The sequence below is a fragment of the Acartia tonsa genome, chromosome 5, assembly GCF_053477335.1.
Source record: "Acartia tonsa isolate MP-2025a chromosome 5, ASM5347733v1, whole genome shotgun sequence".
Taxonomy (NCBI): domain Eukaryota; kingdom Metazoa; phylum Arthropoda; class Copepoda; order Calanoida; family Acartiidae; genus Acartia; species Acartia tonsa.
Window position 1 is genome coordinate 49,296,179 of NC_137264.1, and position 20,949 is coordinate 49,317,127.

The 20,949-nt window shown below is 31.4% G+C and overlaps 1 protein-coding gene across 2 annotated transcripts in view; it reads left to right on the top strand.

The window, feature by feature from the left end:
- The window catches only part of LOC145319724 (uncharacterized), a 115,348-nt gene extending 102,092 nt beyond the window's left edge, over positions 1-13,256 (top strand). For both annotated transcript variants that reach the window (XM_080162033.1, XM_080162034.1), the window contains one exon: positions 11,943-13,256. In XM_080162033.1, coding sequence (XP_080018159.1) covers positions 11,943-12,572 — 630 coding nt within the window. In that variant the 3' untranslated portion in view covers positions 12,573-13,256. The remainder of the gene's footprint in view (positions 1-11,942) is intronic.
- The last annotated feature ends 7,693 nt before the right edge of the window (positions 13,257-20,949 follow it).

Here is a 20,949-nt window from a genome sequence, read left to right on the forward strand (position 1 = left end):
ATATATTCTGTTGTGTAATTTTCCTCAATTAATAACATATAAATTCACTTTTTTCCTGGGTCATTTTTACCCCTTTAAACAAACTGTTAGTATTAAAAAGTAATTATGAATATGCATGTTGACTGTGCATTTTAAATCATGATAAATTCTGATCTTAAGATACATTTTGCAATTACAAATATTTGAATAACATTGTATCAAAATGATGTAACAAAATTGATGGATATTTAATGACCATTTCAAAAACATATTCATTTTTAAATGTGAAGCTTTTCTATACGGTCGTTTCGTTTTTGGATATGTCCAAGTAAGGTATTTAAACAATTCTTGTGACAATAAGATACATTTTAGAAAGTGAAGCAACTTCATGAACATAAGTAATTTTTTTTATAGATATTTATTTTGACACTAACTTTATTAATTACCTTACTCTCTTGATTTTTTAAATGGCGATTACTAAGACAATTAAGCACAATGTTATTGCAATTCAATTATTTTGTAACAGTTTTCAATTGCATTCCTTTGACTGTCTTTCTTATTTGATGAGCTTCGCCTTCATGGATGTTCAACCTTAATAAAATATGAGGCCTTTTCGACGCAAAATGCAAGTTTGTTTTAAATGTTTAAATTTTCTTAAATGTGACTAATTTAGCGCACATAAGTAAAGGTTTCATGTTTCATACATGAGCTGTAAGTCATCTTTTTAATTCCATTGTTTTGTTAACATGTAAACAAGGATGACAAGATTCATAATTAGGATATATTAAAATCAGTTCTTGGAAGTGTCATAATAGTTATTTATCATATTTTCGTAATATTGTGAATGCTAGAAAGGATATTAAAATTATTTCAACAATTTTGGTCATGTGATCAAAATTTGAATTTTCCTTCTACTATTGCCCCCTCTGGGGGCGAAGTAGGTGGAAATTTAAATTTTTGTCACTTGACCTTAATATTGGTGAAATAATTTTGAATGACCTTTCTTGTATAAGCAATATTAATAAAATATGATACTTGGTTTTGTCTCATTCTCTATCTTTTTCTTAAATTCAAAAAGTCTATCAAAAAATTTACATCATCTAAGGGTGAACAATAAATATCTCTGTCTATTTTTCTCTATATTTCTTCCCCCTCCCCCCTCCCTCACTTTTCTGTCTATTTCCTTCTCTCTCTCTTCCTCTTTTGTACGTTCATTTATACAATAGAGATAACCTAGAGACAGCACAAGGGAATTTTGTTTACATTATGTATTAGCTATAAATTGTTGAATATCTTAGGTTAAAGCTTTCCTTGGGTGAAATATTTGAAGAAAATATTTCTTCCATCATATAATGTGAAGCGTATGACACAACATATAATAAGTTAGTTATAAATAATTTAATTTCTTATAATAAAGTTATCTTTCTAAAAATTATATCATTGTAAAATTTAGTTGCAAATAATGTTGCCTATAGGGCTGCATTTCATATACAACAAAAAGTGAACAAAGGTTTCTTTTTAAGAAAAAAATGGGGTCAGATTGACCATCTATGTCTAATGTTTATACCCACATCAAATATTAAATTATAACAATGTACAGTAGAGTGGATCAATTTTGGACATTGAATTTGTAATCAACATCTACAGTTTAATAAACGTCATATAAGAAACCTAAATATAAAAAATTGATTTTGTCCTTGAGGGGAAATGGGGGGAAGGTGTTTCCATGCATTAAAAATTTTAGAAGTTTATTCTGGAGGTGCAACTTTTTTTCTTTCAAAGTATTGCTTTATGCATCTTTTTGAATTTGTCTTGTTGATTAATATAAGAATATCAAATTGGTTTTAAAAATATTCATCCAAGCATGAAAAATCTTAAACTAAATGTAAAATCTCTTTGTTTTTAAATTTATTTATGGATTTTTCTTGTTAGGATCAATAGTTTTAAAAGCAGATTTTTTATTCTTATTCTACTCTTCCAGACAAAATTGGGAAGGTGCATAAAGCTATACTTTGAAAGAAAAATAATTGCCCCCCCCCCAAAAAAAAAAAAAAAATTCTCCCCACAAGTGTCTTTCTAAAAGTTTACATGCATCAGCGAGACTCCCCATTATTCAAAATATTTTCTTTTCATTTTTTGGTCTCTTATATGATGTTCACACAGAAAGTGTATGTAGCACATTTAAAATTAGAAAATCATTGAAAATCAAGCCACTCTAATGAACAGCATTTATTTCTTCAATTCCACAGTACAAAATTATTCCTGTATTTAAATTTAACATATCATATAGGAAAAAATATTCTTGTATTTAAAATTAAAAATCATGTTGGAATTTTTTTTACAATTTTTAAATTTTTTAATAATGTACAGCAAATTATTTCCTTTTTATCTCATGTTTTGAAATTTATAAGATAGTTAGAATAAATTACAGAAATAATGAAAGATTTAAAGAAGAGAGCGTCAGGGGGGGGGGTCGAGGGGGGTTTCCCCCCTCAGGAGAGGGGGGGTTGAGGGGGGTCTCCCCCCTCAGAAAAAGCTTGGGCTTAAATCTTCAACAAATAAAGAAAACAAAATTATTTTAAAAATTTCTTTTTTATGTTAAATATTATTATTTTTGTGACACTTGATTTTGAATGACAAAAAATGTTGAAATAAATATTACCCACTGTATGAAATGTTAAATTAGAAATCAATAATGATGTTGGAAAATTTATTCTCATTTTATACTCTGAAAAAAGGAATTGACAAAAAATAATAATTTTTATTCCAAACTTTTAAAACAGCATGCCTATTTCTTATTGGTTGACACTCGAATTAAAATAAAATAATGAATATTATTTCAAGACCAGAAATAAATTTGAAATAAATAATTTTCTTTCCCCTATATTTTTTATTCCAAAATGCCAAGAATTAATTTTGAAATAAAATAATTTTCTTTCCAATATTTTTATTCCTTTTTCTTATTGGACGTCATTTTGTGTCCAATGAGGGACTAGTGTTTAAATATTTTAAAGCTTATTACAGCATTTATTTTGAATATGATAATATCAACATTCTCACATTAAATGTGATAAAGATATTTAGCTAACTAGATTTGAATTTCCCAATTTTTACAATACACAATCTGGCTCAAATAGTAGTAGAGAAACTATTGGTCTCATTAATGAATATACAGACCATAGAGAAAAAAATAAAAGAGAGGAATCGAAGCAACTAGAAGACGAAAATAGGCAGTGGGCCCAGAGGCCTACTCAGCGCTGTTGCCGCGCTAAAATTTATTGCTATTCCACTACTTTTCAAATGGGAGGATTAAAAATTATTAAAAATATATTTTTTTTACTTTTTACTATTTCCATATTTAGGGCAAGAATATTAGATTAGATATTTTCGTTTTAATGTTTTAATTAAAAATTACATAGAATTTTATTTTTATTTAAAAAAATTTGTTCATGAAAGATGAATCCTTCTATTTCTAAAAAGGGGGAAATTTTTTTCATAATGAACATTCAGCTGATTCTGACCGCCCACGGCTGTTTGCTAAATATCGCTTTTCTTTTTATTCACATTATTATTTATGATTGACTTACAAAAAGCCCTGGGCGGCTTTTGATTTTCGTCTGCTTCTAGATTTAGGGATGGGGAAGTAGTATTTTACCATGAAAAAGGGGTGAGTATTCATCCTCTTATCGTTTTTCCTTATGATACAGACAGAGATACAAAAAGAAAGACAGACATACGGACTGAAGTTTTAAAAAGCAACGCTTTAAAAAAAACAGGTCATTACTGGGCTTATAAAATAAATATATTTCTTCATTTAATTCTTGTTCTGTTCTGTAAAGATATTTCATTTAGATATTATTTTGCTTGCAACACTTCTATTGATAAAAAGTAATTTGATGCAATTAAATGTTGCACAGCTTTTCTATAGGTCATCGTTTGTTTAATAGTAGTTAGGTACGATTTAGAAAGCGTAGCAACTCTATAATCGTTACCAGAATGTCCGTATGTCCATTCTAAACATATTGATTTTTAACTTTTTTAACAACAAATTTGTATGTGATAAAATCATCCGATTGTTTTGATTTTTGAAATACTGATTCCTAGGACAACAATGTACAATGTTATAAGCAAAGCATCTCTAATCAAGTCCTAAAAACGTAAGTATGTCCTTAAACATTATCCTATATTTCTGCAGTTTTTCAACAAATTTAATTAAAATTTTGATTCGACATTTATACATTTATGTTCTGATTTTTCAGTTCTGACACACTGCAAGTATAAATGTTTGTTTGTCCTACTGTTTCAGAGCTTCGCTTTTATGGATGTTGGTCATCCTTGTTAGTGATAAAAGAAAAATACCTAAATTTGATGATTCTCCCCTTCCCCCACTTCTGTATTTATCATTGCATAACTCAGGTATCTTTGGGGATAAGACAGTGGACGATGTTTTGTTATAAACCCCAACAATGATAACCAAAATTACCTTTTCTGTAGAGTAAGATTATAGGTAGAAAAGTTTGGATACTACATATTTTTAACCAACCAATCCAAATTAAAAAATGTACCCTATTTTTTTGAGCCAACGAAAAAGATAATGTGATTCATGATACTTTGGGTACTTGTGTAGTTTACAGTCAATTGTTCTCTCCCTCACTGGCAAGAGGTCATCTTTATGACAAATCAAAGTTATTGAAAAAAATTGTTGTCCAAATGTCCAGACCATCCTTGTTTTAAATATACTTGTTCTTTCTGTACTTCAGAAAACATGATCTTTGTTGTAAGCTTAGCCATGAAATATGATCCGTTTTGGATTAAAAGCTATTTTGTGTGTGTGTGCGGGGTGTGTGAGTGTGTGTGTGTATTTGCAAATTGGCAAGATATCCCTGCAAATTGTGTACTCGGCTTAATTTATTGGAATTCATCTCTCATTCTTTCTGAGAAACAATCCTGTTAAACTATGCTGACTGACCAATAGAGTGGCGGCTAGTAGATTAATCGGCGCTTTTACACAAAGTTGAGAACTGATACCCCCTTATTTTTTTAAAATTATTTTGGGGTGGGGATATTTTTTTTATTACTTTGGTTATATTAAATTTGCTACTGGTTAGACCCATAGAGTTAGGTTACAGGTGGAGGCCCAACAAACAGGGTTAGGGAAAAATACCTCTCCCTATTTTTAAAAAAATTGGGGAGGAAGGGGGGTGGGGTGTTGCAGGTATGCAGTTACCTACCTTTATTGTAGCAAACTAAATAAAAGAACAAAGTTCAAAATTAATATTTTTAAAATATGTATATTTTTGGGTTCTAAAAATGCTTTTCATCCATTATTTAGCACAATTAATTAATTAATTCAGAAAAAATTAATTGTTAAGGTCTAAATTAACTCTAATATATATTTAGTATTAACTGGCCGGCCACACATATTAAACACATTCATATCTCTCAACAGATCATACATCTAACTGACCCTTGTTAGGAGCTCAGCTACTCTGTACCTTAGGTATAAACCAGCAGTTTGTCTGTCCATCACTTTATTATAAACATAACTGACTCTTGTTAGTTGTATAGCTACTTTATAGATAGCATAAAACCAGCTGTCTTTCTATCTATCATTCTATCAAAGCAATTTGCATGATCTTTGAAAAAATAACAGATCTATAGTATAGATGTATATACAGACAACTACCTCCCTTCATTTTTCAATGACCTCTTTCGTCTGCTTCTAAATTATTTTCTGCTACATGGCTGTGTTAATATACGCGACACCATTGGTTGATTTTCAATGACCCAATAGGAATGTTGCACAAGACGGTTGCGATGGAGAGATAGAGTTATTTAACCCTTCTCCCTATAGTGTTTTACTCTAATGAAAAAATTTACAAAAAATGCTTAAGATCAAATGAGACAGTTTCATATTCAGTGATTCACTGACTTTTTTTTTGTTAATAATTAGGTTTAATTATCACTATTACTGGCAACTGCTGGAAACTGTAAAATTAAATTATTCAATTAAAAATGTTTTGTTATTGCTGTGCGACTTAAGAACACAATTGTCCTAGTTGTAGTTAATATCCAGGTGTTTACTTTGCACCAATTTATTGGAATAAAAGTACACTACAAGAATTCAATAAAATATATGGTGTTTAAAAGTGTTTTATCCATATAAGATACTTTAATTTGTAGAAGAATTACTATTTTAGAAAAATATGAAAAAATATTAATAAAAAGATTTTAATTAAACACAATTCTCATATTCTGATTATTTCTTAATAATTAAACTGCGATATAAAATTAATTTTGCTCTTCCTAAATCTGACTTTATGTCTGTATACATATATGGCTGCTTATTTTATGCTTTCTTATCTAGATACTACGTCAAATTCATCTAAAAAAATAGATATATTGATTTTTAAAAATTAGAGCTTCCTTTTAACCTAAAACAATGTAGATCAAGGTAGTAAAACAATAAGGTTTATGTCCATTTATAGCGCAGCAATAACAAACTAATAATATTTTTCATAAAAATCAAACAGTGAGAAGAAAGAAAAAATTATAATAAAAGCTAAACCAAATGAATGAATGGATAGATGATATTTTCCCCTTTTGAAGAAATCATATTTAAAATACCTAAAGAAAAAAAAGACACTAGTTCGTTAGCTCATTTAACTTAATTATTTTTAAAGATAACCTAAAATCATGTAAATCTAATCTTGAAGATAGACAGAGCCTATTTATATAGTAGCCGCACCACTAAAAATACACAGAAAATATTTTTTGGCATAATTCTATTACTAGAATCATTCATAGAAATACCAACAAAGTGATTCTTTATAAAGCACAATCCTTTTTCTTCATGGTTCTGCAGCCGCTCATTGATTAAGGCTACGGTTTATTTAAATGTCCAGGCAGCCATGCTGCGAGATGTTGAAAAAGTTATGGATGTTAACAGTTAAAGACTGTTGAAAAAAAAACTTTATTATATTTTGAAATAAGTATCCATTGGCTGCTAATTGTGCGGCTGAAAAATGGACAGTCAGCAAAGCTTTTAAAAGCGAAGCTTTTCTATAATTAGGGTAGGTCCGTCCGTTCGTAACGGATAGTTTTTTTCGTTAGTTTAGGCATGTTAGAATTGTCTTATCGATTTCAAACTTTGCATGGTGATTCCTGTAGTAGGTAGGTACGATTTAGAAAGCATAGCAACTCTATAATCATTACCAGAATGTCCGTACGTCCATTTTGAACATATCGATTTTTTTACTTTTTTTAACAACAAATTTTCATGTGATATGATTATCCGATTGATCTGATTTTTGGTATATTAATTCCTGGGACAACAAAGTATAATGTTATAAGCGAATCAACTCTATAATTAAGTCCTAAAAGTGTAAGTATGTCCATAAAAATTATCCTTTATCAAGCAGTTTTTCAACAAATTAACTTACAATTTTGGTTCGACTCTTATATTCTGAATATTCAGTTCTGAGACTATACAAATGTTAATGTCTGTTTTTCCTACCGTTTCAGTGCTTTGCTTTTATGAATGTTGTCATCCTTGTTTAAAAGTCACATTAAAGAAAAAGATAATGCACAAATTAGAAAGGCTGAAAATTTCCCAAATTAATCTAATTTCTTTCTTTAAACCCAAGCAATTAGCTCGCGGTTGTGCAAGCCATATAATTAACTTATAAAACTAATCAAAATTCAAAACAAGTACATTTTTGTCAAAAATATTAGCTGATATCTTTAAAAAAAAATAACAATTGTAATTATACCTTTGAAAAACAATTTAATTTTATACAGTTAGAATATGAGTCTTATTATGAAAAGTTTAATTGATAAACAATGATATGATGAGTTGGATGAGTTTGCTCTTACCCAGATATAAGGTATAACCAACAAGCGAAATAAATGTAAAACAATATTTGGGGGGCAAATGGGGAGGTTGTCAATTTTACAATGTGTTGCCCCCCAACGACAGCTGAAAAACAGTTAATTTCGTGATTTTTTCCCGAATTAATTTCATTGTTGGTATAAGCTGGCTTGTACCGGCTTCTACGGGTTTGTGTTTTTAGGTTGTCTGTACGAAGTGATGTAGTGATGGACGTACGGACATATTAAAGAGCTAAAGAGTAGCTGCAATATTAAAAATGTTCCCATAGCAATTGTGCCTCCTTAATCACAATTAGTATTTTTTAGATGAATAGCATCTCTACTATTGGCAGATAAGTGTAAATCTAGGATCATATTAAAATTTTTGGTAACGCGATCAGTGGCGTGCGAACCGAAGGGGGCATTTGGGGCAATCGCCCCCCCCCTAGCGACCAAAACGCCTCCCCCTGCCCCCCCCTAGCCACCGCCCCCCCTGCCCCCCCCCTAAATGTTGAAAAATGCCCCATTTTGCCCCCCCCTGTTCAACAAAAATGCCCCTTTTTGCCCCCTACCCTACAAAAAGCAAAACTATCCCAGTTTCCAAAAAAAAGATCAAGAAATAGTAAAAAAAAAATTTTGGCGCTTCGCGCCAAGCAGACAGTTACTATTCATTTAACCTTACCAAATTTTTAAATTAGTGTAGAAATTAGGTTAAATTTTTTTTTCACTGAACATAACAAACCAGGTAATAGAGAGTATTTTATTTTGCATAATATAAACTTTTTACTAAAGAAATTTTGTACATCTCCAATGATGATACACAAAATTACCCCTTATATAGATTACAATTAGTGGATGAAATGTATGGAAACTCGACTTAATTAACCAACCAATCAAAATTCCATTAAAGTCCCCAAAGTTGTTGAACCAACGAATAAGAAAATTTTATATGAAATATTGGGGACTAGTGTATAGCCCAAAAACCCCTGTTCCCTGCATATTTGAAGAAAAAAATGGTTTCTGCTTTTTATCTTATTGTATATTTTGTTTTTATTTATAAACAACAAATATTTAATCAAAAAGTTATTTTATATAAAAAAGAAACAGCGTTGATATTTATCTAAGCCTTTTTCTCAACACTGTATGTCTGTCTAAATGAATAACTATATATGATGTCATATTATTTTCAGGATAAGTTTATCATTTTTTTTTGTGTACATACCCTTACAAAAAGACATGTTTTTTTTATGGCAATTTTCATTAAAAACCCTTAAAACTAACTACACTCTATATTCCTAACTTGATAAAATATGCCACTCTTGTTGTCTTTAATTGATTTTAGTTCAAAGGGGGAGTAAATATTTTTAGGTGCGCTTCACGCACCGCCCTTATAAATCCTTGGATTTGGAAACACCACTTAATCAAAAATTAACAGAGTTTTAAAGTGCCATTTAAAGAGGGTAGGATATGTTGAAATAACTTTTTAGCTCCTCTTTAATTCACTATGGCTGTCAGTACGTAATGCTATGGGGGAAATGTGATTTTTGAACTGTAATTAAAGATAGAAGGCTAAAACTTAATGTTAACATTCCCATCATTATGGAGTATAATTAACTATCAAAAATTCATGGAGGTCGGACTGCTTTTCAGGACGCTTTTGGCTATTTTTGTATCTTTTAAATTTCGGGTATAGTCCCTTTTGAGACATTGCCTCTTAAGGTGCATTTTGTTGTATTTTCACAGTAGCTTTTCACCTATTTATAGCTCCTGCGGGGCCAATTGCCTAACCCTGTGGGGAAATCACCTGACCTAACTTAACCTAGAATAACCTATCAAAAGCTAATATGAAAAAACGACGAAATGCCCCTTAAGAGGCGTTGCCACAAAAGAGACTATACCCCAAAGTTTTCCATATTTCTAAGAGATTTTTATATCTGTAGATGAAAGGACAAGTAATTTTTTTTTTTTTACATAGTTCTTTATATCTTTGGTTTTTAGGGTACGATAAATTTTTTTGTGGATTATAATATTAAAAAAAATAAAATTTCTCGCTGTTTTGAGCATCCAGTATGTAATTTACTTTTACTGTCATCACACAACATACAGGAAAAAGTATTTGTGACTTTTTCTACCTAAAATATATATTTATTTCAACAGATGCTCTTTAAATCTACTTGTCTGTATTCTTATTAATGATTTTTTGTGCTTTGCTACTTAAAGATGTTGACATCCTTGTTGTCATACAATAAAGAAATATTTAAAATCAGTTTTACATATTAGGTTAATTTTTGGTAAATTATTTCCAAAATATGTGTTTTTATCTCCCCCCCCCCAAAATTTTTTTTAATGGGGTTATTCATCCTTCCTGCTGAGATTTTATAACATCCCCTTCCACCCATAAAAAATGTTTTGTGGTGGGGGGGGGGGGGACTTCTGTATTTTTTTTCGAAGATGCTTTCTAGCTCCCTTCCCTTCGGTCATTGCAGGGTCGGGAGAAGGGATGGGGGAGAAGAGATGGGGGATATAAATGGGAAATAGGGATGGGGAAAAAGGGATAAGGACTAGAAGGTCCATAATCAAATAATCCCACCCCTTAAAACGCCCTTATTTAAAATTAGTATATATAATCAAAATGCCCCCCCCTAAAGCAAAGTGCCCCCCCGGGGCACTTTGATTTAGGGGGGGGGGGGCAAAATTTTACAAAATCTTCAAAATGCCCCCCCCTAGACAAAGTGCTTCGCACGCCACTGAACGCGATTCTTTTTCAATAGATTGTGTTGGAAATTTGTGTTTTTAAGTTTACTGGCTCTTCCTTAATAGATTTACTATACTGCAGTTTATTCTTCTATTTAATCTAAAATATTGTAGCTGTGTGCTACTCATGTACATTATGGTCCCTGTTGGTTGTACTCCACAAAGAGTTCATTATTTGCATAATGACCAATTATGGATGAGAAAGTAGATGAACTGAATTTTAGTTTCCGAAAGTGTACCTAGCGTCCGCGTCCTGTCTCAAAATTTACTACTAGCTAAAAAAGCTTCAAACTTAAAAAAATTAAAATTTTAAATGTATAATGTATAAATCGTTTATACATTATATCGCTTTTCCCTTTGACCGGGGTAGCTGAAAATAGCGTTCGCAATAATTGGGTTATCTGCTGTACACATTTGGAAATTAGATCAGAAATAGGCAATCCATTTTCAGCACATCAGAAAGTAGGATTTTAATCAGGGATACAGTGATAGGACAATAGAGCTTAAAATTATCTTATCCCGCCCCCGCACTCTCCACTCAGTCATAAAGCTCTTTATAGTGCCTATTAAAAAGGGGATGAATTTAAAAACTGTTGGTCAAAGTATCCCCTTTTTATGTGCACTATAAGGAGCTTCCTCAGTCATAGGTTAATACGGCAGAATTTTATTGAATCTTATTAAAATAAATTATTAATTATTAACCTACCCCTGTATCCTTGCTGTTTACAAGTGAGAAATTTTCTAGTCTTTATTGAAATTTTTGCACACTTTTATAATCTATCTAACACAAATAGTAGGGATATATTATGAGAAGATAAAAAGATAACAATTCACTCTTTGATAACATACCCTTTGTCTTAAAGTTTGCAAATTAAGCCTTTGTGTTTCCAATACTATTTAGTATTTATACTTCTTTAGTAATGACGCGGTTTGGGTCGGGACTCGAACCCATAACTAGCCTTTCTGTAAGCAAAAGCTTTTTTTGTCTATTTTGTATTCTACATAAAGGGGTAGTTTCACGAAATGCATTTGAACTTAATTTAGTGAACCACATATTTTATCCTGGTTAAATGGTTAAACTACATTTATATTGCATATATTTGAAAGAATTTCAATTTTCTATCACGTAGTTTTTAAAATACCAAGACTTGAAAATCCGGATACCGGATATTGAAACTACCTGAATACCGCATATCCGGCTGATTTTTAATGCCGGTTATCGAACGTTGGCCAGATATCCGGCACAACCCTAGAATCAACCTAAAAATATAAACCAATGGAAGTTGTTTCTAAGATCTTACTAAAAACACAACATAATTATCATAACCTTTTTATTTCAGATGCTGCGTCGTAGTGGAAGCACAGGGAACCTTGTTGTATCAGAATCTGGGCAGCACAACCCTCACCACCACCTCACCCTGCTGACCCTGCGGCTGGACACTGCCTCCTGCACTACAACCAACCATCATGAGCGTCACCACCACACAAACAAGGACGACCTCTCAGATTTGTCACTGGACAGTGGGGTCAACCTTTACTTTTCCCCCTCTTCCTCTCCAACATCACCTCCAGAAAATAACAACAATACCTTGAGCAAAGACGACTTTGTCCCCAAAATGGCGGGAAAACTTGCCGCCAGTAACGGAAGCGATGCCGCGTCCTCTTGCGAAGAGGATTATTCCGAGGTTGATGATGAACTGACCAATAGCAGTGAGGATTTAGACTTTTCCAATCTTGATGATGAAAATCTAAATAATTGTTTTATAAGCTATCAATTTGATGATTATCCGGACTCTGTATTCTTAGTGAGTGAGGACCAAGTTGACCTGGGCAGGTCGCGGCTACGCAGGTCCTCGGTTCTTAACCCTGACGAGGTTTATGTACTCAAGCAGTTTAATAATACAGAGGATGTTTGTGATAAGCAAGGCAATAATGTGAAACGTTCAAAATCTATCAAATCTAGGTTTTGATAGGTATGTTTCTCAATAATTTTTAGAACATTTTGTGATTTTGATGCCACCCAAAGCTTTATTTTCATTTGTAAATACATAGCCTTAAATATTTTTACCATTAATTGTTCATTACTATTTTTTCTTCCATAATAGTGTAGATTTTATAGTATTTTATTTTACCTTATATTGTAAATAAAGAAACAACTGATCATTTTATTTGTTTTACCAAATACTCATCTTATTTTACATAGTTGGCTTAAGCCATGATGATTTTTTTAGAAATAAAATGTACATATTTTACTATTAAAAAGTCTGTTATTAGCTTTAGACAACTGTCTCTATTGTTATGTAGGTTTTTTTTTATTAGTTACTCATTTGTGAATCACTTTACTCAAATAGTTTTTAAGGTCAAAAAATATAATTAATAATTATTTTTTTACTATGTTAGTATTTTTATTCAAATGCAAATTTAAGCTAAATTTTTTACACTATAATCTATAGAATAAAGTTTAACTTTAAAAACTTAAAGTTAATTATTGATCATTCAAATGCAACTTTAATCTTTTTTTTTATATAAAGTTTAATTTTATAATTAATTAATGAAGTGAATATCCAATTTTTATGTTGTTAATTTATTTTGTGATTAGGAATATTTTTTTTATACATATCATTGTTATCTAAATAAAGATTTTATAATCTTAATGTTTTAAATTAGAAACAAGAATGACAAGATCCTTAAGTAGCGAAGCTCAAAAAATTATGAATAGATATCAAGAAAAAATTTACTAAAGAGCAGTGTCATACAATAATCATTAAACTTGATAAAAGAGGGAAATTACGCAACCTTTAAATAACTAAAACTTACAAATCAATCTTGCACCGCAATTGATAGACAAATCTTAATTAAACTTTATGAAAATATGTAGAATATGAGCTCATTCAATCCCTATTAATTTCAGCCTTCTATCTTGAATAGGAATTGAGAAACTTGAAAATCTGGGAATCAATCAAGCACCCAAAATAAGAGACAGATGATCAAAACAATGTATAGATTAGATGGGCATGTCATAGAAATCTTCACTGAAAAATTTCAGCTGTCTATCTTGAATAGAAGCCGAGAAAATTACGTTTCCCCCATAGCGTTACGGACGGAGACAAAGTGAATTATAGAGTAGCTTCGCTACTAAAAAGAGTAGCTACATTAAAACTTGCGTATGTCCATCCATCTGAATGTACTGTACAATCACATCATGCTATAAGACTGTGAATGGCAACTTCTTTATTTATTGGATGATTTGTAAAATTTTTAAAAATTTGATATTAGCGATTTATTAAAAAAAGTGTGACTGAGCCTCTAGCATCTAATGGCTCTGTGTTCAGAAGTTAAGAAGGCAGGTAATAGCCTAAAACTATCCAAAGCTTTAATCTAAAAACAAAACATTCTAAAACCAACCGGGAATGTTTTGAAGGAGTTAGCAGTTATTGAAAGCTTATACTTAAAAACATAAAAACCTTACTACTAATGTTAGATTGATATTGCTGCACTACTTACAATAATTGTCCTTGTTTCATTATCTTAGATGAATTCTATTTGGCCTGTAGTAGATTGTATATTGTTTCAATTATTAATCTAGAATTCAATTAACCTTATTAACATTAATATAACCTTTTCAAATGAGCCCCCCTATCTATTTAAAGTATCTAAACAAGAATAACAACATCAAGAAAGGGAGTATAGGACTTTTAAATTATAAAAATGGTTGCTCAGGGCTCGGCAGCCGTGAATTGTCAACCAATTTAAACCTATTTCCGGGCTTTTACATACGACTGATGTTTCTGATATCTGAATTTTTAATTCCATTTCATAGTTGAATTGGTGACGTATAGACCATAATTTAGAGAAGTTTTGAGTTTAATAAATGCTATTGTACAATTTAAATTGCATTCAAGGAAGATCATATTCATTAAAGCGACGGTTTTTCTTGGGAAAAACATTTATATACATAAATAACAAGCAAAGAGCTTCCATAACATATAGTTAAACTATGTGCCCGTCTATCCATCCCTTTTTTAACCACTCAACCGATTTGATTACTTTTCCTGTTATGGTTTTAATCTATTATGAAACATCCCCCTAGCCCAGAAAATCAGAGTAAAATAATAAAATTTACAGAGAATATTGATGTATTCTTAAATTCTGAAAATAATCTACATATTTAAGATAATTAAGAGAGGTTCCGTGACTTTCAGGAAACATAAATCCAACAACACTAAGTTAAAATGTTAATAGTTATTTCTCGCATCGTATTATAAACGGCTTTCCGCGGATATAGAATGTACAATTATAAGATTAAAACTAGTTTTTTTAGCCCCGAGGTGCCAAAGGCACCTGCTAAAAAACTGGTTTTAATCTTATGATTGTACATTTTTATATTCGTAGAAAGCTGGATATAATACGATGCTAGACATAGTTTTTTTTCGTATGGATGAGAACCGGTTCCTATCCACCGGATTCGAATGAATACGAGAATAGTTATTTCTCGTATCGTATTATAAACGGCTTTCCGCGGATATAGAATGTACAATTATAAGATTAAAACTAGTTTTTTTAGCCCCGTGGTGCCGAAGGCACCGGCTAAAAAAACTAGTTTTAATCTTGTGATTGTACATTTCTATATTCGTAGAAAACTGGATATAATACGATGCTAGACATAGTTTTTTCGTATGGATGAGAACCGGTTCCTATCCACCGGATTCGAATGAATACGAGAAATAAACATAAACACTTCTCAAGGAAGGCCTTAAAATAAGAAGTTATTCATATACAAACAGGGGTGACAACATTCATAAAAGTGAAGCTCTAAAATCTGAAGGAAGGAAAAATGAACAATAACTATTGTAGAGTGTCAGTATTTAATAATCAGAACATTATTTTCTTAGTCTAATGTACATACATTTGTTGCAAAATTGATTAAATACAGAATTCAGTAAAAAGGACATACTCTAATTTTTAGGATTTGATTAAAGAGATGCCTCGCTTGTAATATTGTACCTTGTTTTCCTAAGAATTATTATTCCAAAAATCAGATGAAAAATTTTTAAATGGACGTTCTGGTAACGATTAAAGAGCTGCTACGCTTTAAAATATACCTTACTGCACAAATCATGCAAAGTTTGAAATTGATAGGACAATCCTAACATGTCTAAATTGACGAAAAGAGCTAACGGTTACGGACAGACGGCCCGACCCTAATCATAGAAAAGCTTTACTTTTAATAAGAACATTGTCATCCATAAATAGCGCAGCAACGATATGCTAAAAAAGAGTTTACAAGTAATAGAATATAGTAAGATATAAATATAGCTTTGGTATTCAAGAATCTGACTTATGATGGACGTACATATTGAAGTATCGAAAAATATCATCTATTGCTAAACAGTAATGTTAAATGAGCTTTTTATCCTCTCCTAAAATCTTTTCTGTTAATTTAAAGCACACATTAATGTTAGGGGGGGGGGGGGGGTATAAACCCACTCAATTCCGGTATGCAGACCTAAGAGACAGTGGACAAAAAATGCCATATCTCCCAGTCATACGCCGCCATGCGTCATGTTGTAGAAATTTCAGATCGCAGATTACGCGATTTGAGAAAAATTTATCTTATAGAGAAAAATAGTAAATCAAATAGCGAAAACTGAGATATGAAATTTGCGTCACCCTTCCAACTTGACGCATGACGGCGTATGACCGGGAGATATGGCATTATTTTGTCCACTATCGCCGTAAAAACCTAGGGTCACAGTTGCTATGAATACATGATTTATTAAATACAGTGCTGCTAATAATTAAATTTGCCACGATGCAAAGATTTAATTTTACGCCACTAGTATTTATGTCTATAGGGGTCAAATAAGAGATAAACAAGGATTACAACATCCACAAAAGCGAAACTCTGAAACGTTAGGTCAAACGAACATTAACACTTGTAGAGTGAAATAACTGAATAATCAGAATATAAATGTGTAAAAATCGAAACAAATTGAAAGTAAATTTGTTAAAGTTGGTGTTTAAAACGTTTGAACAGTCAAATTAATAAACTAATCAATCAAAATTCACCAAAGTCCCAAAAGTTGTTAAGCCAACGAATAAGAAAACGTTATTATAAAACTTTAGGGACTAGTGTAATAAACAACCCAATGTTCCATCCCTCCCTCCTTCTCATGTCTTCTTCTTGAACCCCTTTCACCTTTCTATATTGGTGTTCGATTCATTCTGTAAAAACCAGTTCATTATATGAAGCATAAATTTTTTCCTATAGACAAAAGCATCAGGATATCTGTTTATAGGTTAAGAAATATAAATAAGCTATAAGAAATAGCTTAAAACCTAATCAAGACTAATATTAAGATGTACAACTGTGATATTGTACTACCTTTTTTTTTACAGGCGTGCGATGATTGATTTATTATTACTTGGATTTTACACTAGATTATCATGTACTCTAATAAAGTAAAACTTGTAGCTGGCTAAAAAAACGATCCCCTCATACATCCCCAAAAAATTGAAGAAAAATTTTCCTCTGTACAAATATCCACGTATATTCTACATCCATTCTTGCGATTGATGAACATCTTCTAAGCCAGGGATAGAAGGATGAACAAATGACAAATAAATCTATCTTTCCCAAAAATTATATGTTGTAGCACATACATATTAGGGCGAAGAAAGGGTAGTAGAGTTATCTTATCGTCATTGTCCTCGCCCTCCCTGTTCTTAGTTGACTTTTTAACCTCTTGATGCAATACAACAATTTGACACTTTATTCTTAATCAATATTTTGTATATTTTATTTAAATTTGTATCTATGTAACAATGGATTTATTATTACTTGGATCGAACACCAGATTTTCATGTTATATGATAAAGCGAACTCTGCAGCGGGCTAAAATAACAATCTTCCCCACCCTCTTCCTGTGCCCTATCCCCTCCCCTCCTACTGGATAAACGCCCTGACCAATAAATTCGAGGGGATATTGCAACTTAAATTTACGACAATTATTCTCCTGTCATAATATCCAAGTATATTCTACTTCCATTTATGTAACTCTCATTTTCTTTGAAATGTATCTTTTGGGATGCTGTGAGTATTGGTGCAAAAAATATGACGTAACAAAAAAAATTAGCCAATGAGAGGCCGTTATTGACCAATGGTAAAATTTATAGTGGTTTCTCATTGGCTAATTTTTTTTGTTACGTCATATTTTTTGCATGAATACTCACAGCATCATCTTTTGGTCAACTTATCAACAAAAATAATGTAAACGATGACGTTAGAGGTTCAAAACCTAGCAAATATTGTTTTTTTTTTTAACAAAGAATTAGATAAAAATCACAGAAAGTATTCAAATCATTTTTAGGTCTGTACTATCTGATATCTATGTATTTTTTTCTCCAACAATATAACAAGCGTCTACAATTATAAGAACCTCATATATTCAACTAGTTATAGCAAGGATCTTAGATTAGATAATGGACGATAAATTTATGTACACCCCCAATTATCATTGGTGGAGCATATTGAACACTACTAGTTATTATCAACCATCAAGATTTTAAGTCCTCATAGTTTTTAGAATGTTTTTTAAACTTTGGGTACCAGTATAATTTACATTCCAACGACCCTAAGCTGTATGTATAATCAGTGTACAAAATACTGTTTAGCACAATGCCACCTAAAAGCATATCCCATATTACATATAATTTGATTGTGAAACTAAATTTCCTTCAAACATATATTAAAGTGTTGTTTCAAAAAAGCTAAATAATTTTGGGATCAGTAATATTTGACATAAAATCACTTCACATAAATTCATTTCACATAAAACATTTGACATAAAGTATCATTTCACATAAACTCCTTTGACATAAAGGTACATTTGACATAAAAACGTTTCACATAAACTCATTTGACATAAAGGTACATTTGGCATAAAGGTATACTTGACATAAAGGTACATTTCACATAAAGGTACATTTGACATAAAGGTACGTTTGACATAAAGGTACATTTGACATAAAGGTACATTTGACATAAAGGTACATTGCATGGCAACCGGTGAACAGAATCTCAGTTCTGTACCACAAGCCTCGCACGACTGAAGTCCTCATGTCTATACAGTCATATTTATATGAAAATATTTTTAGAACATTTTAGATTTTTTTTTGAAGATTTTCAAATTTTTTTGGAAGATTTTAGAAACTTTTATTTAATATTAAAAGAAACCAAAATTACCTCGGGGAAAATCTTCAAAAAAAAATTCAAAAATCTTCTAAAAATATTTTCATATAAATATGACTGTATAGACATGGGAACTTCAGTCGTGCGAGGCTTGTGGTGCAGAACTGAGATTCTGTTCACCAGTTGCCATGCTCGGGGAAAAAAATGACAACCTCAGGTACACTTTAAAATGTATCTTTATGTGAAACGTTTTATGCCAAGTGTACCTTTATGTCAAATGTACCTTTATGTCAAGTGTACCTTTATGTCAAACGTACCTTTATGTCAAATGTACCTTTATGTCAAATGTACCTTTATATCATATGTACCTTTATGTGAATTGTTTTTATGTGAAGTGTACCTTTATGGCAAATGTTTTTATGTCAAATGTACCTTTATGTGAAGTGATTTTATGTCAAATGTTTTATGTGAAATGAATTTATGTCAAATGATATTATGTCAAATATTACTGATCCATAATTTTGATGTTTTAAGAAATAATGATACTTTATAAATCACGTTTTCTCTCCTTAAAACTATTTTGGAAAATGATTATCTCAGCTGCTATATAAGATATTGAATACTGCTAACTTCTTGGATGAGGATACTCCATATTGTTATATTGGTTGTATTGAATAAGCATATATTGAACAGAAAACTTAAATTATGTGTCACAATTTTTCTTCAGAAAAAAAGTAATCTACAAAACTTTCTCCCCCCCCCCCCACTCAACAATATACCTGGTATGGTATCTTTATATAACAGGGGATCTGTATATCTGTGTGTACTGAATGATCTCGCTAACCACTGAACCGTTACGGTTTTCCTGTACAGTGCAGCTTATCATAGGTGCCGGGAAGGATTATAACTATTTGGGGGAGAGTTACACGAACCTCCCGGGAGAAATCGCCCCTAGAAATACCCCTCTTAGTTTTTGTACGTTTAAAAAAAATAATTTAAAGTGGAGGGGGAGACGAGGTCGACTGCCCCCTCCCCCCTCAAGTGCCTCTAGAGGCATCTACATAAATACAGGATTTGGGAATTGATAATTTTTGCCCATTGTCCTATCCATCTCTCCCTGACTCTTCTTGCATCAAGATTTCTTTGAGGTTATTAACTTTTGAAGTTTTAAGGTTATATGAGAATCTACTCAATGATTTTAGTTTGTTTGTTTGTCGCTTAGTAATCAAAGTTATAAAAACAACCCATTCGCTACTGCCAATATAATTAATGTTCAATCATTAGAATTTTTAAAATTTATTACTGAGTGTAAGCCCAAATTGTGTGAAAATTGTGTCAAAAATGATCCATGTGACGTCATAAAAATGAGGGAGATGAGAGGAGAAGTTGGAAAGAAAACCCCTAAAAAAGAGATGGATGATCCTTCATTTTTATGACGTCACATGGATGATTTTTGACACATTTTTTACACAATTTGGGATTTGTCTAAATTTACTGTTCTTTGTTCATGTAATTAGATAATTCTTGTTGCTGCGCTTCTTATGTTCATTGTAGTTCATGTTTTTCATTACACCTATAAAAATTTATCAATCAAATTATTTTTCTCAATACCAATTTGTAAAAGCTTAGCCTCTCTCACTTTGTAACTATGTACCTATGCATTAAGCACGAAAATAGGCATAGCAGCCCTCCCCTTATGTATTTTCCAAAAGTGCCCCCTCTTTTGTAATTTGCTTATTCTTGTTGCTGCGCTTGTTATGGTCATTGAAGTTCTTGTTTTTTATTACATTGTGATTGGTATAGGTTAAATTGATACCAAATTTCGTAATAAGTAATATCTAGATATCTATAATATATATAAAAATTTATCAATCAAATTATTTTTCTCAAACTCAATTTGTATGTTCTTTAAAGCTTAGCCTCTCTCACTCTGTAACAATGTACCCGTAAGCTTAGAGATAGCCTCCATGATATATTTGGAGATATCCTCACTTGTTAACTTGGAGATTTGCAAAACGGTTTTTGTCTGACATTTTTTAATAGTTATTTCTCGCATCGTATTATAAACGGCTTTCCGCGGATATAGAATGTACAATTATAAGATTAAAACTAGTTTTTTGAGCCCCGAGGTGCCAAAGGCACCGGCTAAAAAAACT